Here is a 24,695-nt window from a genome sequence, read left to right on the forward strand (position 1 = left end):
CTGGCTCTTTTGTTCACAGTAATGGGAATGGAGGGGCGTAATGAGAGATGGGGAGAGTGGGATGGGAAGATGCCGTGGGTTATGCTGGGGGGTAATTTGAAGGGAGTCAAGGGAGGATGGGAACTTGGGGGTGTCACTATGGTAGGGAGCATGGACAGGCCTTGGAGGGAGGGGTTCAAGGCTGTGATGGGGCATGGCTTGGGGGTACAGCCTTGAGGCTGTGTTGGGGGAGCTCAGAGCCCCCGTGGGCGAATGGCTGCGGGAGTCCGTCCTGGCAGGGGCCAGAAGCGCTCCACCACCCTCACTGTACCCACTCGAGCTTGGGGCTGGGGTCGCAGCACTCTGCGCATGCTCCTGCGGCTCCGGCTCCGAGTCAGGCGGCCTGGGCCCCCGCGTGGCCAGTCCCGGAACTGCACCTCCGGAGGAGCGCCCTGGGCCTCTGCCACCCCCCAGCGGCCACACGCGTTGCTGTAGCACCAACGGGACACACCACCCTGGGCTGGTCCGCAAAATGGCTTTATTCCTCGAAGGCTCCGCGCTGCGGACCTTGCCCGGCACGGAGTGGTCCGGCTTAGTTGCTGGGCCTCCGGGTGTGCCTAGAAATGGCTGAGGCCACTGTGCCGGGAGCTGCGCAGCGAGCTGGCCTCCCAGGTGCTTCTGGTTAGACCCAGCGCGGGGCTGCCCTTGGCGCCGGTCCTCCCGGGCAGGAGGCGAAGCAGTTGGCGCAGCACGGCTTGGCGCAGCAGGATATACACCCAGGGGTCCAGGATCTGGTTCCACGAGGCGAGGCGCACGGCCATAAACAGCGGCCTCTGCAGGGAGCTGGAGCCCCAGCCCCCAACGGCCAATACCACCAACACCTGCGGGAGAAGCCGGTGTGAGCGGCGGAGTGGCTGTCGGAGAAGGGGCCCAGCGATGGGTGGGGCTGGGATGGATGGGAGCTTGACTGGAAGGTAAGGGGGTTGTGAGCGTCACGGAGGAAAATGGGTGTCCGTGAAAAGGAGCTACGGAAAGATCGGCGGAGAAGCGGGGCCTTAAAGGCCGCGGAGAAGCAAAGGTCTTCATTGAGTGGGGCTCGCACTAGAAAGAAGTCCCAGGTGTTCCAAAGGGCAGAGGGCTGAAGGGAAGAAGAAAAACGGCGGGGGAGGCGGGGGGGGGGGGCGGCCAGAGAATGAAGTGTCAGGGCCTAGAGGTTGTGGGGCTGGGGAGAAAGCTTGTGGGGTTGGGGTGAACTACAAAGACCCCAAGAAGGAGTAAGATCGGGGGCCTTGGAGGAGGGGTGGATGTCAGAGGGAGAGGGCAAAGGGCGGGCTTTCTTGACCGGTGGGGCTTGAAGGGGGCGGGACTCTGGCTGGGGGAGAGAGGACAGGAATATCCTCGGATGGAAAAGGGTAGTAGGGCCAAGGCGGGCGCAGGAAGAAGCTTGGCTGAAGGGGCCGGTGCGCCCCTCACCAGCAGCGGGCTCCAGCAGATGCACGACACCACCATGATGCCCACGAGCTGGCCCACCATCTCCACGTCGTGGGCGCGGGCTCTACGCGCTGAGCCACGGCCCAGGATGCCGCTGGAGGCGGCGGAGGCCGAAGCGACGGAGGAGGCGGAGGAGGCGGAGGCCGAGCGGAGTCCGCGCCCACCCCATCGCCGGCGGCTGTCGGGGCCTGAGGTCGGGGGTGGCGGTCGCGAGCGGCGTCGCCAGCGAGCGCGCAGCAGGGCCAGGCCGCTGAGCGTGTTGCACACGAGCGCGGCGAGCAGCGCGGCCAGGCCGAGGCCGGCGAAGAGGCCGGCGAGCAGCGCCTGGCCCCAGCCGCCCGCCGGGCCCAGGCCGATGAAGCACCACGTGCCGGGGTACTGCAGCTCGTAGCGGCCCACGCGCACCAGGGGCAGCAGAGCCACGGCCAAGGCCACGGCGGCCAGCGCGGCCAGCACCAGGCGAGCGCGGGCCACCGAGACGTGCGCTGCGTGCAGCAGGGGCCGCGTCACCCCCACCCAGCGCTCCACCGCCATGCCGCAGCCCAGCAGCAGTGGGCACAGGCCAAAGAAGACCATGCAGCCACCCAGGAAGTGGCAGGCGCCTCCGGCTGGCGGGCGCCCCGCGGCGTACAGGCGCAGCACCAGTGCACCCGGGATCACATGGCCAGCCAGGTCGGTGGCCAGCAGGCTGGCGACGAACAGCAGGAAGGTGGCAGCCGAGCGGCGGCGCCGCATGCGACCCAAGGCCTGCGCAAGCAGCGCCAGCGCCAGCACATTGGACACCGCGCCCAGCGTCATGGAGAAGATGGGCAGCGCTGGTGACGCGCCCCCGATGCCCGGCGGTGGCCCACTGGATGCGTTGGGGGCCACAGGTGCAATACACGTGGTCGCCTCGCCCACCAGGCTCAGGTTGAGGGGCCCGTAGGGGTTCATGTCAGGTGCCGGGGGTGGGGCTGGGGAGAAGAGGAGGGCAAGTTGAGGCTGGCCCAGGACACAGCGCCCCCTGGGACCAGCCGATGGTCCCTTTTTGGGTCATTAGCGCCCAAGTGACCCCATGGCAACGCCAAAGACCCTGGTGCCCAGTTCCTGACTCCTCCTTGGCCTCTTACCCTCCCAGCCCCACTCGGCCTCACTGCCTACTTCTCGTTCGCTGTGGCTCCCCTGGCCCCAGTCCCCTGGCCTATGATAGCCTCTGGGTCTCACAGACCCTCCTCCCATTTACATCATAGCAAATTCCTGGTCCCCTGCCCCATCTGATACTCGCGGACCCGTTTCTGATCCTAGGGCTCCACATGACCCCACTGCCCCATCGCGGACAGCCATCATCATGTCATCTCTACTCCAGTCCCATCCTTGACGCCCACAGCTCCACCTCTGCCACTGTGGGCCCATCTCTCCCATTGCACTGTCTCTGTATGGCCCCATCTCTGTCCCCCTCATTCCCATCTCTGAGCTCCATTGCTGTCTCCCTCTCTCTCAGGCCCTATCCGACCGCAGCTACCTCACCCAGGATGCCCCAGGGTTCCACTCCCGCCAGCTCCATGTCCCTGCCCCAGAGGCCTCAGGCTGACCCAGACCGCCCCTCCGTTGATACCAGTGGTGAGGGCTGAGAGGGCATTACTGCCCTCTGGGTCAGAAGAGAAAGAAGGGACAGATGGTTAAGAGCAACGGGGACAGAGGGCTGAGAACACAGGATGGACAGGTAGAGGGAACCATGGCCCCATCCTTCTGTGCCCTCCAACCCCACCTGAGATCCTTGCACCCCAGTCTTCTTACCTGGTGGTGCCTGGAACACCAGGTCCCCATCGCCTGCTTCGCAGTCCAGCTGCCCGCTGCGCTCCAGCTCTCGGCAGGCCGCTCCCTCCCTCCCTTCCTACAGGGGCGGCTCCTCACTCGGCTCCCTGCCTCCTCTGGCTGCCCACTCAGGCCTCCAGGGGCTGCTCCACCCAGCACCAGCCCGTTGAGGGGCCTGGGGGGGCAGAGACCCCCCTCTCTGCACTCCTGGCAATGGGTATGGGCCACTCTGGGCCCCAACTCCCCTTATGAGGAAGGGGGGCTCCCATGGAGCTGTCCTGGTCCCCCCGTGACCCCCTTCCCCTTGGTAGGGCAGGAGCACCCCCCTTCCCCCCAGGCTTGGGCCTCTCGCCTGCCTCATTAATAAAGCGGATAAAATCTAAACACTGGAAAATGTGAGCGTCACCAGGGGCCGGCTGGGGCGGCTGCAGGGGGTGCCGCTACGCCCATGGGGGCTGCAAGATTGGGGGGCTAGCCCTTGTGGGGGCAGCAGCACTCCTGTGCCCTGCCAGAGTCTTCCTGGATGTTGGGTGGGTGGTGGTGGGCAGTGCCTTGGGTGGACTAGCTTGGGTCAGGCCCAGCCAGGCCAGGAGATCCGCCCACTATTTACACAGGGGCTTAAAGCCCAGGCCAGGGCAGCAGGGAGTCACATCCCTGGAGGGGAGGAGGACCAGGCCCAGTGACCAGGGGGCGCTCCTAGATCCTGCTTCAGGATGTGGTGAGGGACACCTGGGACACACCCGTGGACACACAGCTGCAGCCTCACCTCCTGCCCTGAGAAGGAGGGACGGTCTCACACCGGAAGACTCACTATTACATCCCCTAACACCCTGAGACCAGCCACCATCTCAGCCTGTTCCCCCCCCCCCCCCCGCCCCGCCCCGCCCCGCCAGTCACATTCCTCAGAGCCTTGGAGTCAGCCATCATCACATCCCTGAACTCACTAAGGCATTTCCACCCCCGGCACCAGAGACATCCCCATAGTTACTGACTCTAACACTGGCCACTTTTCTTAACACCCTGAAATACAGCCCGTGAGATCCTTCACTGATACAGCCCCCGCCCCCCCCCCGCCAGCCATATCCGTATCACTCAGAGATACCCCCTAACAGTCCAAGGCAAGTTTCATGGTCACACTCCACACCGAAACACAAGGAGTTGCAACGCCCTGGACTCCCCGAGATCTTGCTGGTCACGCCCCACCCTAGAAATAGGAACATCCAGACACACAGTTCTACAGTCACATACCCACCCTCTATGTAGACACTGCCATTTATACCCACAGACACCTCAATACAGTCACAAATCATCAACACTGAGACACGCCCTTTCAGTAGAAGGCTCCTACTGGTACGGACACATGAGACACCTCCAGGTGCCCAGGAATGCACAGAGTAACCCCGACAACTGCTACCCCTGCCCCACCAGAGAATATAGCCATGCACCCCCAGCTCAGCGGCACTCGCACTTCCCCCACCTTGGAGGCCAACTGCCCACCCAGTGGAAATGGGGAGTGGGACTGGGCTCACATTTCCCCCCTCGGCTCAACCCCCACCCCCAACATTCCTGCAGGGACCTCCAGCCTAGCTGGCTCCCTCCCTTCAATTTTGGCTCTTCCCTCCTGGCCTGGCCAGGGTCCCGCCCCACCCCCCTTCCCAGATCCCCCTTAAATCCTCGAGGGTGAAGCGGGTTGTCAAAACAAGCCGGCTGGGTTTGTGTCCAGTGCACAGCACGGCCAGCCGTGGACCCGCAGACCCTGCCTGCCCAGTCGGGTGCTGTGTGGCGGCATCATGGCTCCTCCCCACAGCACTTGCCCCAGCCCCCAGCGCCCCCAGCGGGCCTGAGGCTGGTTGAGCCCCCTCCCCGCCAGCTGTCTTTTCCCAAGCCAGGCTCCCACACCTCCCGGCCCTGGTGCTTCCCAGGACCCTGGGCTGAAGCCAGCAGCCCTGGGCCCACCGTTCACATCAGGCTGGGGTGGCAGGAGGCACTGTTCAGAAGGGAGCAAGACTTGAACCCTCAGTAGGCCAAAAGCTCAGGCCTTGCCTGGAAGCCTGGTGGCCCACAGCCAGGAGCCTCATCAGGCAGAACGGGTGGGAGGGGGCGGGCAGCCAGGGCCAGCTCCTAATTCAATTTGGAGCCAGAGGATGGATTTCAGCTGCTACATTTTTTCCCAGCCGGGGCCCAGCCCACACTCGCACTCCAAGGCCACCAGACAGGTCCAACAGCAGAGTCTTTATGTTCGACAGCAAATTCAGATACGAAAGCCCACTGCCATCATTCCTCATGCCGTTTGTCCAGGGCTGGGCTGAGGGAGACACGGGAGTGGGGTGGGGAGGGGGGAGTTCACAGCAGACGTGTTTCAAATGCAGAGGTAGGGAGCTCCTCTGCAGGAATGGCGGAAGGGGGATTATTGCATTTGCTGAGGGGGGACGCTCCCCCTTTTGAATTCCCTGTCAGGAAACCAGGGAGGTCAGGACCCCCGAACAGAACCCGAGGCCGCAGGGAGACAGAGGGACCAGTTTGGCCGCTGATGTGGAAAGTGTTGCGGGCGGGGTCTGGCTGCCCAATCTGGCTGGTCCCTCCCAGAGCCTGATCTGGCTGAGGTAGGTGGGGAACAGGGTGGGAGTAGGGGGGTAGCTGGGGACCCCAGCCAGGCTGGGAGTTAGGGAGGAGTGGTACCGGTTGGAGTGGGGCAGAGGCTCAGCCCCACCTCCACGCCACATCCTGGGACTACTGGGCCAGGGCCAGGCTGAGCCGGATGCCGGAGCCTGGGCGCCGGAGCCTGGGCGCCGGAGCCTGGGCGGTGGTGTCCCCACCCCAGGGGCTCCCACCAGGCCTGGCTCAGGTCATCACAAGGTCCAGTGGGAGGCCTAGTATCGGCCGACCTTGGCGTCCCCAATGGCACCCCAGACGTCAAAGACGAACTCATCAGGAAAGGCAAAGTCACCAAGCCGCTCATCCAGGGCCTCGGCCAGCTCGTCTGGATTCCTCTTGTCCTTCCCAAGCTCTACCATGGTGGCCGCTGGGGGTGGGGGATCAGAAGGGAGGTGGTCAGGGCAGACCCAGTCCACAGGGTCTGGAAGCCTCCTCCCCCAGACTCCCGCCCCTCCCAGATTCAAATGCCAAGCACTCACCCAACTCTGTGTCCCTGATGCCCATGTAACTCTCCAGCAGGTCATCTACTTTCTCAATTGCCTTCTCCTCAAAGGCCGAGGGCTGGAGGTGGGGGGTGGGGTGGGAGGAGGGACAGTGGCATCATCATAATGTAAACATAACTCTAATTGTATTTACTAAGTGCCAGGTCTCTTTTTGCCACTTTATCTATATTAACCCTCAGTTCATTCTCAGGGCAACCCCGACATTATCAGTATTACTTGCCCCCGCCATTTTACAGACAAAGAAACTAATAAGGCCAACAAGAAGGGTCCTAGAGCTGGGAGGAGGCAGAGGTGGGTTTGAATCCAGTGCCCAGAGCCCCTCAGCTAACAGGTGGTACTGCACCCTATGAGTGTGCAGGGAAGGGGGACTGGGGCCCAGCTGGAACACTCACCAGATCCTCTACAGTGGCAGGGCCCCGGGATCGGAGCCGGAGAGTCCCTCTGCCAGTGCCCAGCTGGGGGCCGGAGCCAGGACGGCCACCCCCTGAACGCATGCTGATCATGTCTGTGGGAGGCAGGGGAGGTGTGAGAGTGGGAAGCCCAATTCCAGCATGTTCTGGACAGGAACCAAGACATCCTGGCCTTTGACACTCCCCTCTACCTTCTCCAAGCTGCTGCAGGCTCCAGGGGCAGTTGGGGGCTGAGGTGATCCCAGGAGGGCAGGATTCCTGACAGACTTGGCATGGATGGGAGAGGGGCAGCCAGGGGCTGGGAATGGAAAAGGCTAAAAGGGACATTAAAGGGGGCCACATCTCTCCCAGGCCCAAGGGAAAGGAAGGGGATGGGGCCTTGATCTCTAGCTGCTGTCCCCAGGGTCAGGGGGGTGGGGATGGGGGTAGGAGGGAAGGAATAATAGCTGCTGGGCCATGGACCAGCCCTAGCTGCTTGGGGAAGTGTTTCAGAGTCCCCCACCCCCACCTTAGGGGCCTGGAGCCCATTCCTGAGAGTTAGTGAAGCCAGACTGGAAAGTGTGGGGGGGCTGGCACAGGGCAGCCAAGCCTGGCTTATCGGGGCTGGGGGGGTGGGGGGGCTGGCCAGGGTTGGGGGCGCTTGGCTGGGCTAATGGCTCCTGGAACCTGGATGTGGGGGCAACTTCCTCCTCGTCCCCACCCTCCTCCAGGCTGGGCGGAAGGCCAGCACCCCCCTCCCCAAGGCAAGGCGGAGCTGTCCCTCTTTCCAATTCGGCCTGCTGGGCTTGGGGCGCCACCTTCTGGTGGCCCATGGCACTGCAGGCCGGACCCAAGTATATTGGGTGGTCCAAGCAGCAGGCCCTCACCAAAAGCTTTGCGGGGCTCCGTGAGCTTCAGGGTGAAGGTGCGTCCTCGGGGCAGCTCCTTGAGCAGCCGGGCCACCTCGTAGTGCCGACAGCCCAGCAGGCTCTGCCCGTTGATGGCCTCGATCATGTCGCCCACGCTAATGAGCTGGATGTGGTCAATGACGCTGCCCTCCTTGATGCGCTGAGGAGAGAGGAGCTGTCAGCCCTGTGGCTCTGCCCCCAGACCTCTGCCGTCCCCCCACTCCCCCTGCCCACCCTCAGGCACCTTGATGAAGGCGTAGCCGGCCCCGTTGTCCGTGATAGTGAGCCCTAGCGCCTCCTCCGACTTGAACACCTCCACCTCCTTACGCTGCCCCTTGACGTGGGCAAAGATGAAGTCCTCCAGCCCAATCTGGCCCCCCAGGAGCTTGTCCATGTCCACTTTGTGGGTGTTGAGGGTGCAGAACATCACCTGCAGAGGTAGGAGACACTTAACTCTCACCTTCCCTCCCTCGTCCTTTGAGGAAGAAGGAAAGAGAGCCTGGAGAGGCCTGGGGGTCCCCACCCCAGTGCCTGACCACTCCAGGAGCCAGGGCAGGGCCCCCACTGGGATGTCAGCTCAGCTAGGGCTGAAATTCCTGTCCTAGCAAACATCTCCCTGCCGGCTCCAGGGCACAGAGCCTGGCCCACTGTGGGTGCTTAGTACATGCTTGTGGAATGAACCAAGGGCACAGACACCCACCCAGCCTACTGAGACCCCTGTGGCTACTTCTTGCTCAATCCCTCCTGTCCTCTCTTTCCTTGTGCCCAAAGTCCTTGGGGTCAGGCCTCTCTATGCATCCTGGAGAAGTGAATCTTGCACCGGACCTCCAACCCCCACAATCCACCGGGGTGCAAGCCTCTCAATGCATGATGGGAATGCAGCATCCAGTCCTGGACATCAGTTCCCATAATCCACTCGGGCGTAGGTATCCCAGTACCTGATGGAAACTCAGCCTCCAGCCCTGGCCTCCAGTTCCCCATAATTCAGTGTGGCATAGGCCTCCGCATCTGCAGCTTTGGCACTGAGCCACAGCTCAGGACCAGAATGCACGTCCAGGCCTCCAGCCCACCGTCAGAACCCCGGGACTCCCTGATGTGTACCTCCGCAGCTGGCAGCCGGAAGGCCTCCGCGATCTTGCCATACAGCTCCTTGACGTTGGTAAAGCCCTCAATGCGACCAGTGGGGCTGCCGTGGGCCAGCTGGGTGTGGAACACAAGGCGGGGCCGCAGGGCCGGGGGAGGGGGAGGCAAGCCCATTTGGGGCCCCCTTACCCCACCTCCACCCAGGGGCCCTGGCTCCTCCACACCCAGCCCACCACGGCCTGGCTCAGCTTCTTCATTTTCCACCAGAGGTGGCGCCTTTTTCCGCCGCCCCAGTCCCAGTGGCATGAGCAGCGGGAAGAGGGAGCACGCCCAGGAGATCTGCAGGGTGAGAAAGTGGGTTTAGGGCCTGTGCAGTGGCCCCAGGACATCTTTCCCCACCATTAGCGCCCTACAGGCCCAATGACAGAGAACAGAGTGGCCTCAGTTCAAATCCCTGGCCCCAGCACTTTTATACTCATACATAATATTAGCAGCTAATATCTATACAACCCCATGCTAACTGCTCCATGACCTTACTTAATTGTTACACTACATCGTGATGTAGGGATCGTATTATGTTACTAGAGGCCTGGTGCACAAAATTCGTGCAGGGGGGGACCTCAGCCCGGCCTGCACCCTCTTGCAATCCGGGACCCCTCGGGGATGTCTGACTGCTGGACAGTCGGACATCCCTCTCACAATCTGGGGCCGCTGGCTGCCTGCCTGCTCGATGCCCCTAACTGCTCGCCTTCCCTGATTGCCCCTAACTGCTCACCTGCCTACCTGATCGCCCCTCATCACTCTGCCTGCCTTCCTGATAGCCCCTAACTGCCTGCCTGCCTGCCTGCCTGCCTGATTGCCCCTAACTGCCTCTGCCTCGGCTCCTGCCGCTGCGGCTTCGTCCGGAGGGACATTCGGCTGTCTGATCTAATTAGCATATTACACTTTTATTATTATAGATGATTTCACCCATTTAACGGATGAGAAAATGGAGGCCCAGAGTGGTTAAATTCCTCTTTATTTTTCTATCAGTCGCAGTCATTAGTGCTGTACAAAAAATTTCCGGCCCTCCCTTCAAAGCACATAGGCAGATGGCACTTACAGACCTCCTTATGATTGGGCAGACATATCACTAGTTCTGGACAATGAGTTGTGAGAGGAAGTAACACATGACATTTCTGAACCGAAGCGTTTCATTACTAGAGCGAGAGCCTCCAGAGATCTGTTTCTCCCTGGCAGGGTGACCAGCCACAATTGACATGGTGGTGGCTCCATCAGGCCATGCCCTATGTGACTACAGTGAATGGAACTTCCCAACAAGCTGCAATGGACACATGGAGCAGGAATGAAAATTAAACCTTCGTTGAGTTTGACCACTAAGATTTTTGTTCAGCCACTAAGTTGTTTGTTCCTGAGGCACAACCTGTCAGGATTGATACAATATCTTTCTTTCTTCTCTCCCCTCCCCTGTCTCTCTTACTCCCCTCTCCCTCCCGTCAAACAATATTTTTGGGGTATTTACAATAATCCATGCACCATTTTAGATACTTCCTTCAATAAGCAAGGTCCCTGGCTCGGGCCACCATGTGCAGTTAGTTACACGGTCATTCATGGTGCAAAAGCACCAGGCCCTGGTGTGGTGAGGTGTCCCACGAAGACAATAAAACCAGAAAAGTTCTATAAACAAGGTCAGGGAGGGCCTCTCTGAGCAGGTGAAGCTGAATCTGAGACTTGACTGATGGGAGGAAGCATCCACACGAGGATGTGAGGCCAGCACGTTCCAGGCAGAGGGAACAGCCCATACAGAGCCCCTGGAGTGCTTGGCATGTTTGCGTAACAATAAGGTCAGGGAATTCTGTCTTATTCAGACCTATATTCTCAGTGCAGAGAACAGTGCCTGGCACATAGCAGGTGCTCAATATATATTTGTTGAATGATTTATCCTAATATTCACCAGCCCACCGGATTCTATGCCCGGCTCTGTGTAGTTGGAACAGAGTGAGTAAGGGGGAGAACAGGAGGAGGTGAGGGTGAGGAGGTGACAGGCATACATAGCAGGGCCTTGTGGGCTGCAGGAAGGACTTGGGCTTTTGCTCTGGGTGAGGGTAGCAGCCATGGAGGGTTCTGAGCAGACTCACAGATTCAGGCTCACAGACCAGCCAGAGACCAGTGGAGATGGAGCGGAGTAAGCAATGGGAGGGTATGAAGAGGGAAAGTAAAAGAGGTGACATTAGCTGACTGTGCAGGGCCTTATAGACTGGGAAAGAATTCAGATTTCATTTTTCAGTCACATGTCCAAAGTCACGGAGGCTGGCTGCATCCTCAGGTCTGACTCCCAAGCACAAGTTAATAACCACAAAGCTGTCCCCTAAGCGGCGCTATTTTCCTGGGCCTCAGATGCTTGGCCTGCAGATGGGGACATTTTATCCCTGGCCAGGTTGTGGTGAGGATCAAATGAAACCAAATTATATTTTTCTGTGTAAAAGACTTCCTTCCCTCCCTTCAGACCGCCTATTCTGGTAGCTGTCCTAGATTCAGTTGAGCCCAGTGGGCTGCACCCATCCTCATGCATTCATTCACTCGTTCGTTCATTCTCCAACACCTCCTCCAGTATCACCTGGTCCAGCCCCATCATCACTCACCTAGACTAGTGCAGTTGCCTCCTCCGGGTTTTCCAGTTTCTACCCTTTCCCCCCACAGTCTCTTGTCAACACAGTAGCCAGAGTGATCCTGTAAAACATAAGCCATATCATATCTGTCCTCTGCACTGAACCCTCCCAGGGCGCCTAACTCAGAATAAAAGTCAATGTTCTCCCCTCAGCCCACGAGCCCCCAAACATCTGCCCCCCCCCCCCGTCCTGTTACCCCCCTTCCCTCACCTCCTCCTAATCTCCCCCTCGCTCCCTCCCTCCAGTCATATAGGCCTCCTCTCAACACATTAGGCAAAGTCCTGCCTCGGGGCCTTTGCACTGGCTGTGCTCCCTGGTATCCACACAAATCACTCTCACATCTTTCAGGTGGAAAATATATTTCATCCATTTAGCTTGTTCATTATCTGTGTTCTAAAAGGTCAGGGAATTCTGTCTTATTCATACCTACATTCTCAGTGCAGAGAACAGTGCCTGGCACATAGCAGGTGCTCAATATATATTTGTTGAATGATTTATCCTAATATTCACCAGCCCACCAGATTCTATGCCTGGCTCTGGGGAGACAAAGAGGCACAGGCTGTATTCTCTGCCCTCAAGAGGGTCTTGTCCCCCAAGCAAAAACACAGGCCTCACCTCTATGGTCCCCTATCCCTTGCTTGTCAGCACCCACGTGGGCACAGGGCAGGTGCTTCCTCTATCCATGGAGACAGGTATTGTATCTCCACCTTTTTGTGTGTGTGTGGTTTTTTTCCACTCTCCTCATAATCGATGCTGAATACCTTTGAATACATTTATTAACCACTAGGATTTGCCTTTTGTTACTTGCCTCCTGTACACTTCCTACTGGGGATGTGCCCGCAACCAAGGTACATGCCCTTGACCGGAATCGAACCTGGGACCCTTCAGTCAGTAGGCCGACGTTCTATCCATTGAGCCAAACCGGTTAGGGCAGTCTTTGCCCATTTAAAAATAATTACACAGCCCGGCTGGTGTGGCTCAGTGGATTGAGCATCATCCTATGCACCAACAAGTCATTGGTTCAATTCCCAATCAGGGCACATGCACGGGTTGTGAGCTCGATTCCCAGTGGGGGGCATGCAGGCGGCAGCGGATCAATGATTTTCTCTCATCATTGATGTTTCTATCTCTCTTTTCCTCTCCCTTCCTCTCTGAAATCAATAACAATATATTTTAAAAATAAAATAAATAAATAAAATAATAAATAAAAACATATTTTAAAAAGTAAACAAATAAATAAAACTTTCTCCATGAAGCATTAAAATAAATAAATAAATAAATAAATATTATTACACAGCTTGTCTTTTTTTCTTATTGATCTGTGGGAACTTTTTTTTAAAATATATTTTATTGATTTTTTTACAGAGAGGAAGGGAGAAGGATAGAGAGCTAGAAACATCGATGAGAGAGAAACATCGATCAGCTGCCTCCTGCATACCTCCCACTGGGGATGTGCCCGCAACCAAGGTACATGCCCTTGACCGGACTTGAACCTGGGACCCTTCAGTCCGCAGGCCGACGCTCTATCCACTGAGCCAAACCGGTTTCGGCTGTGGGAACTCTTTATATATTCTGGATACTAATACTATATAACCTTAATACTAGCCTTTTATTGGTTACTTCATTGATAGTACCCATCATTGGATCTAGCACACAGTATGCACTAACTGAATATTTGACAAAAATAAATTCTGAATGGATAAATCATTACTGTCTCAAGTTATTTCATTACACTCAATGATTAAAAATAAAAGTACTGCCCTACCTGGTTTGGCTCAGTGGATAGAGTGTCGCCCTGTGGACTGAAGGGTCCCAGGTTTGATTCCGGTCAAGGGCATGTACCTTGGTTGCGGGCACATCCCCAGTTAGGGGTGTGCAGGAGGCAGCTCATTGATGTTTCTCTGTCATCAATGTTTCTAACTCTCTATCCCTCTCCCTTCCTCTCTGTAAAAAATCAATAAAATATATTTAAAAAAAATAAAAATACAAGTACTCATCATCACCTCCTCTGATTCCTTCATACACTGCGAGGCAGAATGCTAAGGACTTGAGTCTGAAATCTGGCCTCCCCACTTAATAGCTGTGTGGCCTGGGGCAAGTATCTCAAGCTCTCTGAGTTCTAAGGAAACCCTACATGTGCCAGGAACAGCTCCTGGCACACAATATAAATGCTGGTGATTATTCTCAACCTCCTTATTCTTTTTGCCCACACTCACCACCCTGGTTTGGGATGGCTGCGTGTCCTCACCTGTGAGGTGGGTGGTTATTGAATTTGCTTTCCAAGACAGAAGAAGCAAGGTGGCCTGGGTTCAAATCCTACCTTTGCCACTTACCAGCTGTGTAGCCGTAGGCAAGTCACTTCACTTGAAGGGGCCTCAGTTTCATCTGAAAAATGAACGGAATTCCTGTCTCTCAGAGTGCTTGTGGGGATTCAGAGAGATTATGCATGTAACCTGCTTAGCACTTTCCCTGACATTCAATTTAAGGAAGCTGTTATTATTATTGTCGTTATTATATTGCCTCCTCCCTTGCCCTGCCCAGGAACATTCCAGTCCTCTCTGCCTGCCAGGGCCTACTCTAGGCCACCTCCTCCAGGCAGCCTCCCAAGCTTGCCCCACCATCTTAGAATTGCCCCTGGGGTCCAGACGGCTCAGGCCCATGAACTTAATTACATGTTGCCCTGGCAGAACTCTTGTCTTCCAGTCTTAGGCTGTTATTTAACTCCATGTCTCTATTTTAAAATGTAAACCAGATCGTGTTACTCCCCTGCCTCAAATCTTACAACAGTTTTCTTAATGTGACCCTTGACTCACAGAATGGCCACCTTGGCTGCATCTCCTGCCTCAGCCACCCTATTCCAAGCTTGGTCCAGCTTCAGAGCCTTTGCCCGGGCTGTGCCCTCTGCCTGGTCTTTGCAGGGCTGGTTCCTTTTTTGTCATTCAGGCCTCAGCTCTAAAGTCACCTCCTCTGAGAGCCCCCTTTTTCCAGAGTTTCTATCATGCCACCCCCTCATATTTTATTCATAGCACTTATCATCCTTTGTAGGTGTCTTCTTTACTTGTTAGCTCGTTGGTTGTCTGATTCCCCTGCTAGAATGACAGCAACCTAAGATTTTTGTCTTGTTTACTATTGAATCCTCTGTGCCAAGAACAGTGCCTGGCACATAGTAGGTGCTCAATAAATATTTGTAGAATGAATGAATATATTTTGTACCTTCATTCTGAGTGCTATCTGAGGCCCCAATCCTCAGAACATGTACGCCGTGGAGGTGGTACCTGCCACCCTCTCCCCTGGTTCTCAGGCTCCCCTCAAACCTGAACACAGGGCCGGAGAAGAAGAATTTCAGCCCCAGCACTGAGTGGGTTAGCTGGAATGCCAGCATCCCCATCCTCTCTTCCCTGTGAAAGGCCTGAAACTTAGCAACCCTACAGCCACACAGAATTATAATGGGGCGGGGGGGGGGGGAGCAGGAAGCAGGGAAGGGAGCTCACACAAGCTCAGCTGGAGGGGGGGGGGGGGGCGGGTACCACGCCCAGGTTCCCCTGTCCAGCTGGGTATTGCTTTGGAGAGGAGGGCGGGAGGCCTCTGATTCAGTCTTGAAAAACCTGCTCCTGGGTGTTTCCGGGGAGAACGCCTACTGCCCTGGCATGGGCCCAGGCTTCCCAAGGGGACCCAGCCGGCATGGGACTCCAGCATCCTGGCCCCCTGCCTTTCTCCCCTGAAGATGTCACTCTATTCTCAGGACCCAGATACTCTGGCCTTGCTTTCCTACTGAGGGAAGAAGAAACATGGGGACAGCTTATTGCTTAAGAGGCTGCTGTCTGCTGAACTCTGGGGGGTAGGTGTGGGAAAAGCAAAAAAGCAAAGACCAGCAGGTGTGGCCCAGATAGTATGCATGGTGTTTGTGTATGTGTGTGTTGGAGGTAGGGGGTGGGGGGAGGCAGGCAGCAGCAGGTGGAGGAGCTGCTCAGGAACATTTGAGCCATGAGGCTACTGGACACGTAGTCTAGCGTTTGAGTCTCCAGTTCTGGCCTCTGAGGTATGGGGTTGAGTCCCAGATCTGCCACTTACTAGCTGTGCGACCTTGGGCAAGTCACTCCACCTCTCTGGGTCTGCTGCTTCACTCCTAAAAGAAGTAACAGGACCTCTCATGATGTGTTTAAATTCAGTGATCGGCATGGTACATACCTGACACGTAAGTGTTCACTTAAATGCTAGTCGGGGTGATTTTTTTTTTCATTGTTATTATCGGAACCTCGGTCCTTCCCAAGCCCCCCCTGGGCCCTGGAGGATTGGGACGCGGCCAGCTCCGGGGAGGTGCCTGGGCAGGGCTCAGAAATACCGACCCCACGTCTGTTCCCGTCGGGACGGGGGCTGTCCAGAGGGGTGCAGGGGCAGGGTGCGGCTGGAGGCCCATTCCAGCGGCGGGAAGCGTAGGCCCCCTGCCCCAAACGGGAAGGGAGGCGCCCGGCTGGGAAGGGGCCTCAGGCATCCCCCTGCCAGTCCAGCGGTCTCCGGCCGCCGCGTCCATCGGGCCGGCCCCACCCCGTGCGATCGGCCGGATCCCCGCGAGTTCACGACAGGGTCCCCGGAGCGGCAGCGCCGTGACCCGCGAGCGGGGACCACTCACCTGCGCCGCCGCCTCCCTGCGCGCGCCCTGCTCTGCCCTCCACAAACTCCGGCCGGGGCCTCTCCCGCAGCCTCGGACGGGGGGCGGGGCCGGCGACCGCGCCCGACCAATCAAGAGTGGCCTCCTGTAGTTCTCGGCCAATCCCCGCCGCGCTTCAACGAGTCGGGTGGAGCCGACCGAAACATTCCAGAGGGATCCCGCCTCGTCCGGCTCTTCCCGACTCCCCTGCCCCGCAGCGCAATGGACCTTCCCGCCCCGCCTAAGCCGCGGCGGGCTATACCACCGCAGGGCGCCGGAGGGGAGAGCCGAGGCTGGGCCCCGGCGAATCGAGGGGAAGGAAGGAGACGAGTTACCAATGGGAAGCTGGGGCGCTGGGCCACGTGCTGTGGGTTGAGTGTCTTGGGGGTACTGGGTGTAACCAGCGGGGGACTGGCCGTGGGAGCCCGGTGACCGAGGCTGAGTTTGGGGGAGAGAATGCAAACTCTCAGCGTCCCGAAAAGCGTACCTTTAGAAGGCCTGGGAAAGGGCCGAGGGCAGCCCTCAATCCAGTTCTCCGCCCGGCCTGGCCTGCCTCTGCCCCAGCCCGGCCATCCTCGGAGCGGATAAAAAGACGCATTCATTCCAGGGTGGCGGGCGGGGGACTGAAATGAATAGGGAGGGTCCTGAGTGTCCCTGCTTCCTGGGGTGTACAAAGGACAAGGACATTCATTCATTCATTCATTCACTCATTAAATCTTTAATGTGCCCCTGGTTGGTGCCAGGCTCTGTCCTATCTCTACGGACACACCGACTAGTAAACTCAATGTGCTCCAGGGAGAGGGAAACTGCGTGCAAAGGCCTGGAGGCTGGACGGAGAGAGATAAAGTCCTTTAGGATAGGAGCTAGCAAAGCGGTGTGAATGGATGCCATGGAATGGAAGACAAGGGCAAGATGTCCTGTTCGCTTGTTGGTTAGACCAGCAAACATTTAGAGAGCACATACTAGGGGCTAGATTACCAAGGGCACCACCCAGGCAACCCAAGCCTCTGCCCTCAGGGAGCTGACCTTTCAATGATTCAGTCTCCTCCATCTCAGGGAACAACCCGCCACCCCACCCCGTACAGAGCATGCATGTGTGTATGAGAGGACCAGGTAATCTCACCACCTCCAGGTTTGGCTTGTACCCGGGATTGCTCAGGCGCGAGCAGATCCGAGAAACAAAGACACAAACGCATCTCGCAAAAGCCAGGACGCCCAGTTCTCAGGACAGGTAAGAGATTTCCTTGTTCTACTTCAAAGCGGGCCACTTGGGCGGCTGGGGCTAGAGCAGGAGCTCGCTGTGTGTTCTGGAAACGGCCGTTCTTGGAGGCCTCTAACTGCTACGACTCGGCTCAAGCCTGTTTAAATGACTGGGTCTTTGCAGTCCCCAGTGTGAGCTACTGTGCATCCCAGCCACACGAGGACCCAGCAGAGGGACAAAGTGAAAGGGGAGAGTGGGCCCTGGGCTTAGCTGCTGGGGCGGCCCCACCCAGCTGGCAAACACCAAAATCTCCATGGCAACAGGTTCAGCTATTGTCCTCCTCTTCCTGTTCTGCTGACCTCTGCGCTCCCACTGAGCAATCGGCTGCCTTAGCTGGCCCAGTGCCTTCTGGGGGACTGTGCCCACCGTCCTGGTTGCACCTGGCGTCCGAGATTCTCCCTAGGGCAGGATGTAGGGCCAAAGGGACAGTAGTGTCCCTAGCCAGAATCCACCTGAATCCATCTGCTGACTGATGAGGAAGTCCCCAGGGATGGGTAAAGGAATTGCCCGAGGGTATAGAGCAGTGCCTGGCACGTCTTACCCTCCTTTAGAGTTCGAGAGGCATGCTTGGAAACCGAGGGGGGGGGGGGGGGGGAACCCAGCTGGTGAGGAGCTCAGATTTGAGGGTTGCTTCATCCCCTTTGGGAAAAATAAAAATCTGGACCAACTATTACATGCAGAAGGAAAGGTTGAATTAGAAAATCACCATTTTTCAGCCAATAGATGAATAAATGATTCAGACAAGGCTCATCCATGAGGAAGTGGGCATTCCGTTTCAAAGGGCCAGCCTGCAGATTGCTGGTTAATTGTAATGGGGAAAAGGTACCGGTGGGGAAACCTGGAAGGCACCACCTTAACCAAGTGATCAAAGTTAGCATCACCAGTGACGGGACAGGCCATGCTCACATGCCCCCTGCTGTGATGTGCTGAGCAGGACACCACATCACCTACAAAATACTTCGTCCTGCCTAAAGTGTTTAACCTGAATCTAATCTTGAGACAATCAGACACACCCCGACTGAGGTGTGTCTGAAAGGAAGAAAGGATGGATGGAAGGGAGGGAGGGGGAGGAATGGAAAGGGAAGGGAAAGGGAAGGGAAGGGAAGGGAAGGAAAGGAAAGGAGAAAAAATTGACCTGGGCTCTTCAAACAGATCTATGTCATGAAAGGCATAATCAATCCCTTAATCAAATGAATGAATAAAAGTCTGGGGAACAGTTCTAGATTGGAGGAGGTGAAAGAGAGATGACTATCAAAATCATATGATCCTTGATTAAATCCTCCATAAAAATTTTCAAAAAAATATAAAACAGCTGTGAAGGATATTCTTAGGATAACTGGGGCTATTTGAATGTTGAGTAGATGTTAGATAATATCATATCCATGTTGAATCTCCTGACATTAAGCATTGTACTGTGGTTACATAAGAGCCTGTTCTTCTTTCTAGGTGATACATGCTGATTTATTTAGTGGTCAATTTGTGATGGCTGCAACTTGTCAAATGGTTCAGAAAAAAATATGTATATAGTATTTTATATACAGTATCATAATTTGGTATACATTAGTACTTTTAAAATATTTTTTATTGATTTCAGAGAGGAAGACAGAGGGCAAGATAGAAACATCAATGATGAGAGAGAATCGTTGATCAGCTACCTCCTATACACCCCTTACTGGGCATGTGCGCTGACTGGGAATTAATGGATGACCTCTTGGTGCATGAGACAATGCTCAACCAACTGAGCACCCTGGCTGGGCATGCATCCTTTATACCTTACTCATTTGTCCCCCAAGGTTGGTCACCAGGCAACCTCCAGCTCCCCACACCACAGGGATAGCCATGGACACATACCCCTTTAGGGACCTGGTAAAAATCTCCCTAGGAGAGAGACCTGGATGCAGAGATGCTGGGTCACCCGGCACACTCAATTGCTGTGGCCCCTCAGACTAGCTGCCCCCATCATACCCACTGGCAGTATGGGAAGGTCCCATGTCCCCACATTTCCACCAGCTGTTGGCATTATCCAGCTCGCTAAATTTTGCCACTCTGACTCACTGTAAAATGCTATCACCATTGCTTTATTTTATATTCTCTAATTTCTAATCATTTTGAGCATGTCCTCATTTGCATGATGGCCTTCTGGTTCTCCTCTTCTGTAAATTACCTGCTCATAGCTTTTGCCCTGTTCGCACTTGACCTTGCTATCTTTTCTTGTTCGTTTGCATGAGTTCCTCACACAGTTTAAATCTGCATTGTCCAGCCCTGCCTGGTTTGGCTCAGTGGATAGAGTGTTGGCCTGCGGACTGAAGGGTCCCGAGTTCGATTCCGGTCATGGGCATGTGCCTTGGTTGCGGGCACATCCCCAGTGGGAGGTGTGCAGGAGGCGGCTGATTGATGTTTCTGACTCTCTATCCCTCTCCCTTCTTCTCTGTAAAAAATCAATAAAATATATATTAAAAAATAATAATAAAATAAAATAAATCTGCATTGTCCAGTCTGAGCTGTCAAACATGAGGACTTGAAATGTGGCTGGTATAAACCGAGATGTGCTGTTAGTGTGAAATACACACCTGATTTCTATGACTTAATGGAAAGAAAAGAGGATGTAAAATATCATATCTCATTAACTGCTTTTTTAATACTGACTACATATCATAATAATATGGATGTGTTGGGCTAAACTAAATGTATTACTCAAGTTAATTTCACTGTTGATTTTATTTTTTACTATTTTAATGTGGATATTAAAACATTTATAATTGCCCTACCTGGTTTGGCTCAGTGGATAGAGCATCGGCCTGCAGATTGAAGGGTCCCAGGTTCCATTTCGGTCAAGGGCACATGCCTGGGTTGTGGGCTTGATCCCCAGTAGGGAGCGTGCAGGAAGCAGCCAATCAATGATTCCCTCTCCCTTCCTCTCTGAAATCAATAAAAAATAATTAAAAAAATAAAAACATTATAATTACATATGTGCTTGCATAGTTCTACTGAATAGAAGTGGGCTAGAGAGCCTTGTCAGTTTCAACAATTACAGATAATGTTTAGATAGAGGCAGGCACTGTTCTAAGAATTTTATATTTATTGAACCATTTAACTCTCCGAATGGCCCTGTGAGCTAGCTACAGTGTTCAGCTTTTCAAATATATCCTCCCATTCCATCATGTGATGATTTGCTTATATTCTTGATATTCTTCATTAGAAGGAAATTCTTAATTTCAATGTAATAGAACTTATCCATTTTGTGGTTTGTGCCTATAAAATTTAATCCAGGAGGCCCTTTCTACTCTTAAATCACAAAGATATTCTTTTTATTTATTTGCTTTTTTAAAAAAATATATTTATTTATTGATTTCAGAGAGGAAGAGAGAAGGAGAGAGATAGAAACATCAATGATGAGAAAGAATCATTGATCGGCTGCCTCCTGCACCTCCCCGACCCCCCACTGGGGATCGAGGTACAACCCAGGCATGTGCCCTTGGCCAGAATCAAACCTGGGACCCTTCAGTCTGCAGGCTGACGCTCTATCTACTGAGCCAAGCCGGCTAAGGCAAGATATTCTTTTTAAAAATATATATTTTTATTGATTTCAGAGAGGAAGGGAGAGGGAGAGAGAGAGAGAGAGAAACATCAATGATGAAAAAGAATCATTGATCAGCTGCCTCCTGCACACCCCACACTGGGGATAGAGCCCAAAACCCCGGCATGTACCCTGATTGGGAATTGAACTGTGACCTCCTGGTTCATGGGTCGATGCTCAACTACTGAGCCACGCCAGCTGGGCACAAAGGTATCCTACTTCATTTTCTTCTATTCATTCTCTGGTTTTACTTTCCCTGTGCTTTTATTCCATCTCTAATCCCCCTTGGGCTGTGGGGTAGGATACAGTCATACTTCTCCATAACCTGCACTGCTCACCAGCTATGTGACCCTGGGCGAGCCTCTTCCCCCATGTGCCTCAGTCTCCTCATCTGTAAAATGAGGATCATCATCACAGTACCTGGGTATAATAATTCTAACGTTGTTACAGTTAATATTAGGATGAAATGAACTATTCTGTGTCAAATGCCTACAGTGGCTCCTGGCAGGTAGTAAGTGCTCAGCCCACTGCAATTATTAAACTGCATTGAGGGTACAGAAATGAATAAACCGTATGCCATAATAGAAACATGATAGAAGTAGAAACCTTTATTAAGCTCTTACTGTGTGCCAGGCCCCATGCTGACTGCTTTTTAGGCGTAACCCCACTGGACACTATCCCCATTCTACAGAGGAGAAGACTGAGGCTCAGAGAGGGGGAGCCACTGGCTCAAAGTTGCACAGCGACTCATAGTGTGGCGCTTCAGCTCCAACCCCAGTACACGGGACATCCCTCTGGGGGTGTGAGTTTCATCTGCCTCCTTTGAGCCTGGCTCTGAGATGTGGGGACAGAGCAGACCGAGGAATGATGGTGCTAAGGCACATTGCCCTGGCTGACTGATCTCAAGAGTTTGATTGCCTGGCTATTAGTGGCCGGGAGGTTGGACTCCCCTTATAGCCTGGCAAGACTGGACTGAGCGGGACAGGCCTGGAGGGGAGGAAGAAGAGGTGGCCCTGACTAGGCTAGGTCTTGTGGCCTGAGGTCTCAGCCCCAGCGTGGCTACCGGCCTTTGGCTACTGGGTTTTAGGATGTCAGGATAAAACCTAGCAGCAGTGCCATGTTCTGAATGGGCAGATCTCTTTTCAAAATACATCTCCAATCATCTCCTACCACTCTGTCCCCAACTGGTCCAGCCTCATCATCTCCAGCAGTTGACTTCTCTCTGGTTTCCAAGCTCTTTCCTAGCTGTACCCCCAAGTCTGTTTCCTCCACAGCAGCCAGAGGGCACCTGTGAGCACCCGAGTCAGATTCCGCCCCCCCTCCCTTCTCTGCAAATCACCCCCACCATGAGGCCATGTGCCCTCAAAACACTCTTCACTGAAGTATTTCATCTGGAGTCAGGCCTGGCCATGTTGATGTCTAGCATAATCATCCCAAAGAAAGTTGGGCCCCCAGTGAGACAAACAACCCAAGTCCCAGTGCCAGCTTCCTGGCAAAAGGAACTCACTCTGCGTGCCTCCTGACTCAAACTCTTTCAACCGGCTTCTCTGCCCGGGGCACCCAGGCCTGTCTCAGCAGGGCCCAGACACCTTGCCTGTTTTAAACCTGGGCACACCCCACCCTGCTCTCTCCTGCTTTCTCACTTCAGACCACACCAGGCCTCAGGGCCTCCCACGCCCAGGCTAACTGGATCCACACGCCCTCCCCCCCCCCCCCCCCCCCCCCCCGTGTGCCTCGGGGCCTCCTCCATGGGACTTCGGCTCCCATGGCCCACCCCTGAGCCCTAACAAGCTCAGAACTGTGAGAGGATCATCTTGGTGGTGCTGTGTGTGGCAGCCCAGGACACTAAAACCCCTGTGTGTTTCCCAGAACGCCGTGAGCTTCCCACGGCCTATATTCCCCAGAAGACTGTGAGCCTCACAAGACTGCTGTGCTTGTGGCTGTGGCTGTTGCTCCCTGGCTCCCCTGGCCTCGTGTTGAGCTGGCCCTCAGGGAGGCGCTGCGCCCAAGGACGGACACATGAGTCATGAAGTAGGAGCAGGGCCCGGGAAAGAGGGTCTTTTCCTGGAGCCAGAGAACATCCACTCCTCTCAGATGGGCAGGAGCTGAGGGAGCTGGAGGAGGGCCCTTCCTGGGGAGCCCCAGCAGACCCCCAGCAGGGGCTGCCCTTCCGCTGCACACTCCCTGATGTGAGTGGTCATGGAACAAATGTTGCAGGGCCTCTGGTCTGAGTCACTTTGTCACTCAGTGACGCATTCAGCAAACACTCAGAGGGTCACTGCTGGGCCAGGTGTCACTCTGGGCACCGGGGATGCAGACGGTGGTGACCTCAAGGAAACGTGGTGCTCTGGGAGGGGACCTTCTTGAGTGTTCCCCAGATTGTCTCTCTCCCCCTCGTGACAAAGAGGGAAGGTGTCTGCCCGAATAGTCCCAGAGTCCCAGTCTCCCTCCCCACCTCATCTTGGACAAGCGTGGAACCAGCAGACGATGAAAGTGTTGTCAAGTCTGTGGGAGGGAACAGGAGTACCTGTACTTTAAGGACTAGGTTTTAATAGATGCTTATTGTTTGTGTCGTGCTATTTTAAGATGAAAGGTTGGTACATTGAAATTTCAAGAGACTGATGATGACATATTTCAGGGACTTGAAGCTCTCTTACAAATGAAATGACACTCCGCCTCCTCACTCCCAGCAAAGGAAAATTAAGACAAAATAAAAACCAAAAACTTTGAAAGCGCAAAACCTTCACAAAGGAAAAGCCAAACCTCTCCCTGCAGCGCCCCCCCCAACCCCTGCTCTACACCATTTGCCCCATCACCCCCACTGTCCTCCCTCCTCTTCTCGTCTCCCCTCCTCCCACTCTCTCCTCACTCACTCCGCTGCGGCCTCACTGGACTCCTGGCTGTTCCTTAAACAACTCAGCCATGCTCCTACCTCAGGACCTTTGCACAGGCTGCTCTCTCTTGGCTTCCTCCTTACCTCCTCCTTCAAGTCTTTGCTCAAATGTCACCTTCTCAGTGAGGCATTTGCTGACTTTGTTACTTAAAATTGTGCCCAACACTCTACCCACTTGGTTTAATTTTCTTCATCACTCTCAGCACTATCTAGCATATTTAATGCTTTGTTTACTCTTAATTATCCCCCCTCCTCGACTGTTAGCTTTGCAAACACAGGAATTTTGTCCAGTTTTGTTCACTGCTGCGTCCCTAGCATCAAGAACAGGGCTGGGCACACAGTAGGTGCTCAATGAATGCATATTGAATGAATGAGTATGTATAATGTGTCAGGCAGGCACTATGCTGTGTGCTTTAATAATTAGTAACTATTCAAGGAGACCTGGGGCAGGCTTTCTGCTCAGTGCTTAGAAAGACGGTCCATGTTAATTACACACTTGCTCTGGGTCAGGCTTGTGGCTAGCTGAGTTCTTGCTCTGGGAAGTGAGAAGGGGTGACTTCTATGATTAGTCCTGTTTCACACGGGAGGAAACCAAGGCTCTGAGAGGTTTTGTCGTTTTTCTTGGGGAATGCAGAACTTGAGCTCAGCACAGCCAACCTCTAGAAACCAAGTTCTTAGCCATGTTTTTTGCCCCCTGATGTAGTGTCTCACCCAGTTTCACAACACCCCTATTAAGGCTGTACCTTCATTGCCCCTCATTGTCAGAGGAGGCCATTGAGACGCAGAGAAGTAAAGGTACTTGCCCAAGGACACACAAGCAGCGGAGTGGCAGAGCCAGGATTTAG

At 54.9% G+C, this 24,695-nt stretch overlaps 2 protein-coding genes across 11 annotated transcripts; both read right to left on the bottom strand.

Annotated features, from left to right (window-relative positions):
* Positions 1-17: 17 nt before the first annotated feature.
* On the bottom strand, positions 18-4,091 carry PTGER1 (prostaglandin E receptor 1). 2 transcript variants are annotated; one of them, XM_079770500.1, is made up of 2 exons: positions 1,453-4,091; positions 18-860 (listed from the first exon to the last, which is right to left on the bottom strand). In XM_079770500.1, the coding sequence occupies exons 1-2, from the start codon at positions 2,401-2,403 to the stop codon at positions 597-599; spliced, it is 1,215 nt and encodes a 404-aa protein (XP_079626626.1). In that variant the 5' UTR covers positions 2,404-4,091; the 3' UTR covers positions 18-596. The 2 variants fall into 2 exon arrangements, with proteins under 2 accessions (XP_079626626.1, XP_079626627.1); XM_079770501.1 differs by having other exon boundaries at positions 815-2,423; positions 3,247-4,091.
* A 1,099-nt stretch (positions 4,092-5,190) lies between these two features.
* GIPC1 (GIPC PDZ domain containing family member 1) lies at positions 5,191-16,188 on the bottom strand. Of its 9 annotated transcripts, none has more exons than XM_079770157.1 (11): positions 16,102-16,183; positions 15,543-15,597; positions 13,720-13,856; positions 11,898-12,007; positions 11,445-11,532; positions 8,821-9,141; positions 7,964-8,149; positions 7,699-7,879; positions 6,815-6,927; positions 6,399-6,480; positions 5,194-6,286 (listed from the first exon to the last, which is right to left on the bottom strand). In XM_079770157.1, the coding sequence occupies exons 6-11, from the start codon at positions 9,106-9,108 to the stop codon at positions 6,135-6,137; spliced, it is 1,002 nt and encodes a 333-aa protein (XP_079626283.1). In that variant the 5' UTR covers positions 9,109-9,141; positions 11,445-11,532; positions 11,898-12,007; positions 13,720-13,856; positions 15,543-15,597; positions 16,102-16,183; the 3' UTR covers positions 5,194-6,134. The 9 variants fall into 9 exon arrangements, with proteins under 9 accessions (XP_079626286.1, XP_079626283.1, XP_079626281.1 ...); XM_079770155.1 differs by lacking the exon at positions 11,898-12,007 and adding an exon at positions 14,685-14,785 and having other exon boundaries at positions 13,805-13,856; positions 16,102-16,144; XM_079770152.1 differs by lacking the exon at positions 11,898-12,007 and having other exon boundaries at positions 13,805-13,856.
* Between the last annotated feature and the right edge of the window lie 8,507 nt (positions 16,189-24,695).

Source organism: Cnephaeus nilssonii, assembly GCF_951640355.1.
Source record: "Cnephaeus nilssonii genome assembly, chromosome: 5".
NCBI classification, from domain to species: domain Eukaryota; kingdom Metazoa; phylum Chordata; class Mammalia; order Chiroptera; family Vespertilionidae; genus Cnephaeus; species Cnephaeus nilssonii.

Bases quoted from the DNA above. Each gene is read 5' to 3' on its own strand.
- PTGER1 (XM_079770501.1), bottom strand. From the start codon at position 2,403: ATGAACCCCTACGGGCCCCTCAACCTGAGCCTGGTGGGCGAGGCGACC.
- GIPC1 (XM_079770160.1), bottom strand. From the start codon at position 9,108: ATGCCACTGGGACTGGGGCGGCGGAAAAAGGCGCCACCTCTGGTGGAA. The intron at 7,880-7,963 runs GTGCCTGAGGGT...CTCTCTCCTCAG, and splicing joins CCGGCTACGCCTTCATCAAG to CGCATCAAGGAGGGCAGCGT. The intron at 6,481-6,814 runs GTGAGTGTTCCA...CCCCACCTCCAG, and splicing joins CTGCCACTGTAGAGGATCTG to CCCTCGGCCTTTGAGGAGAA.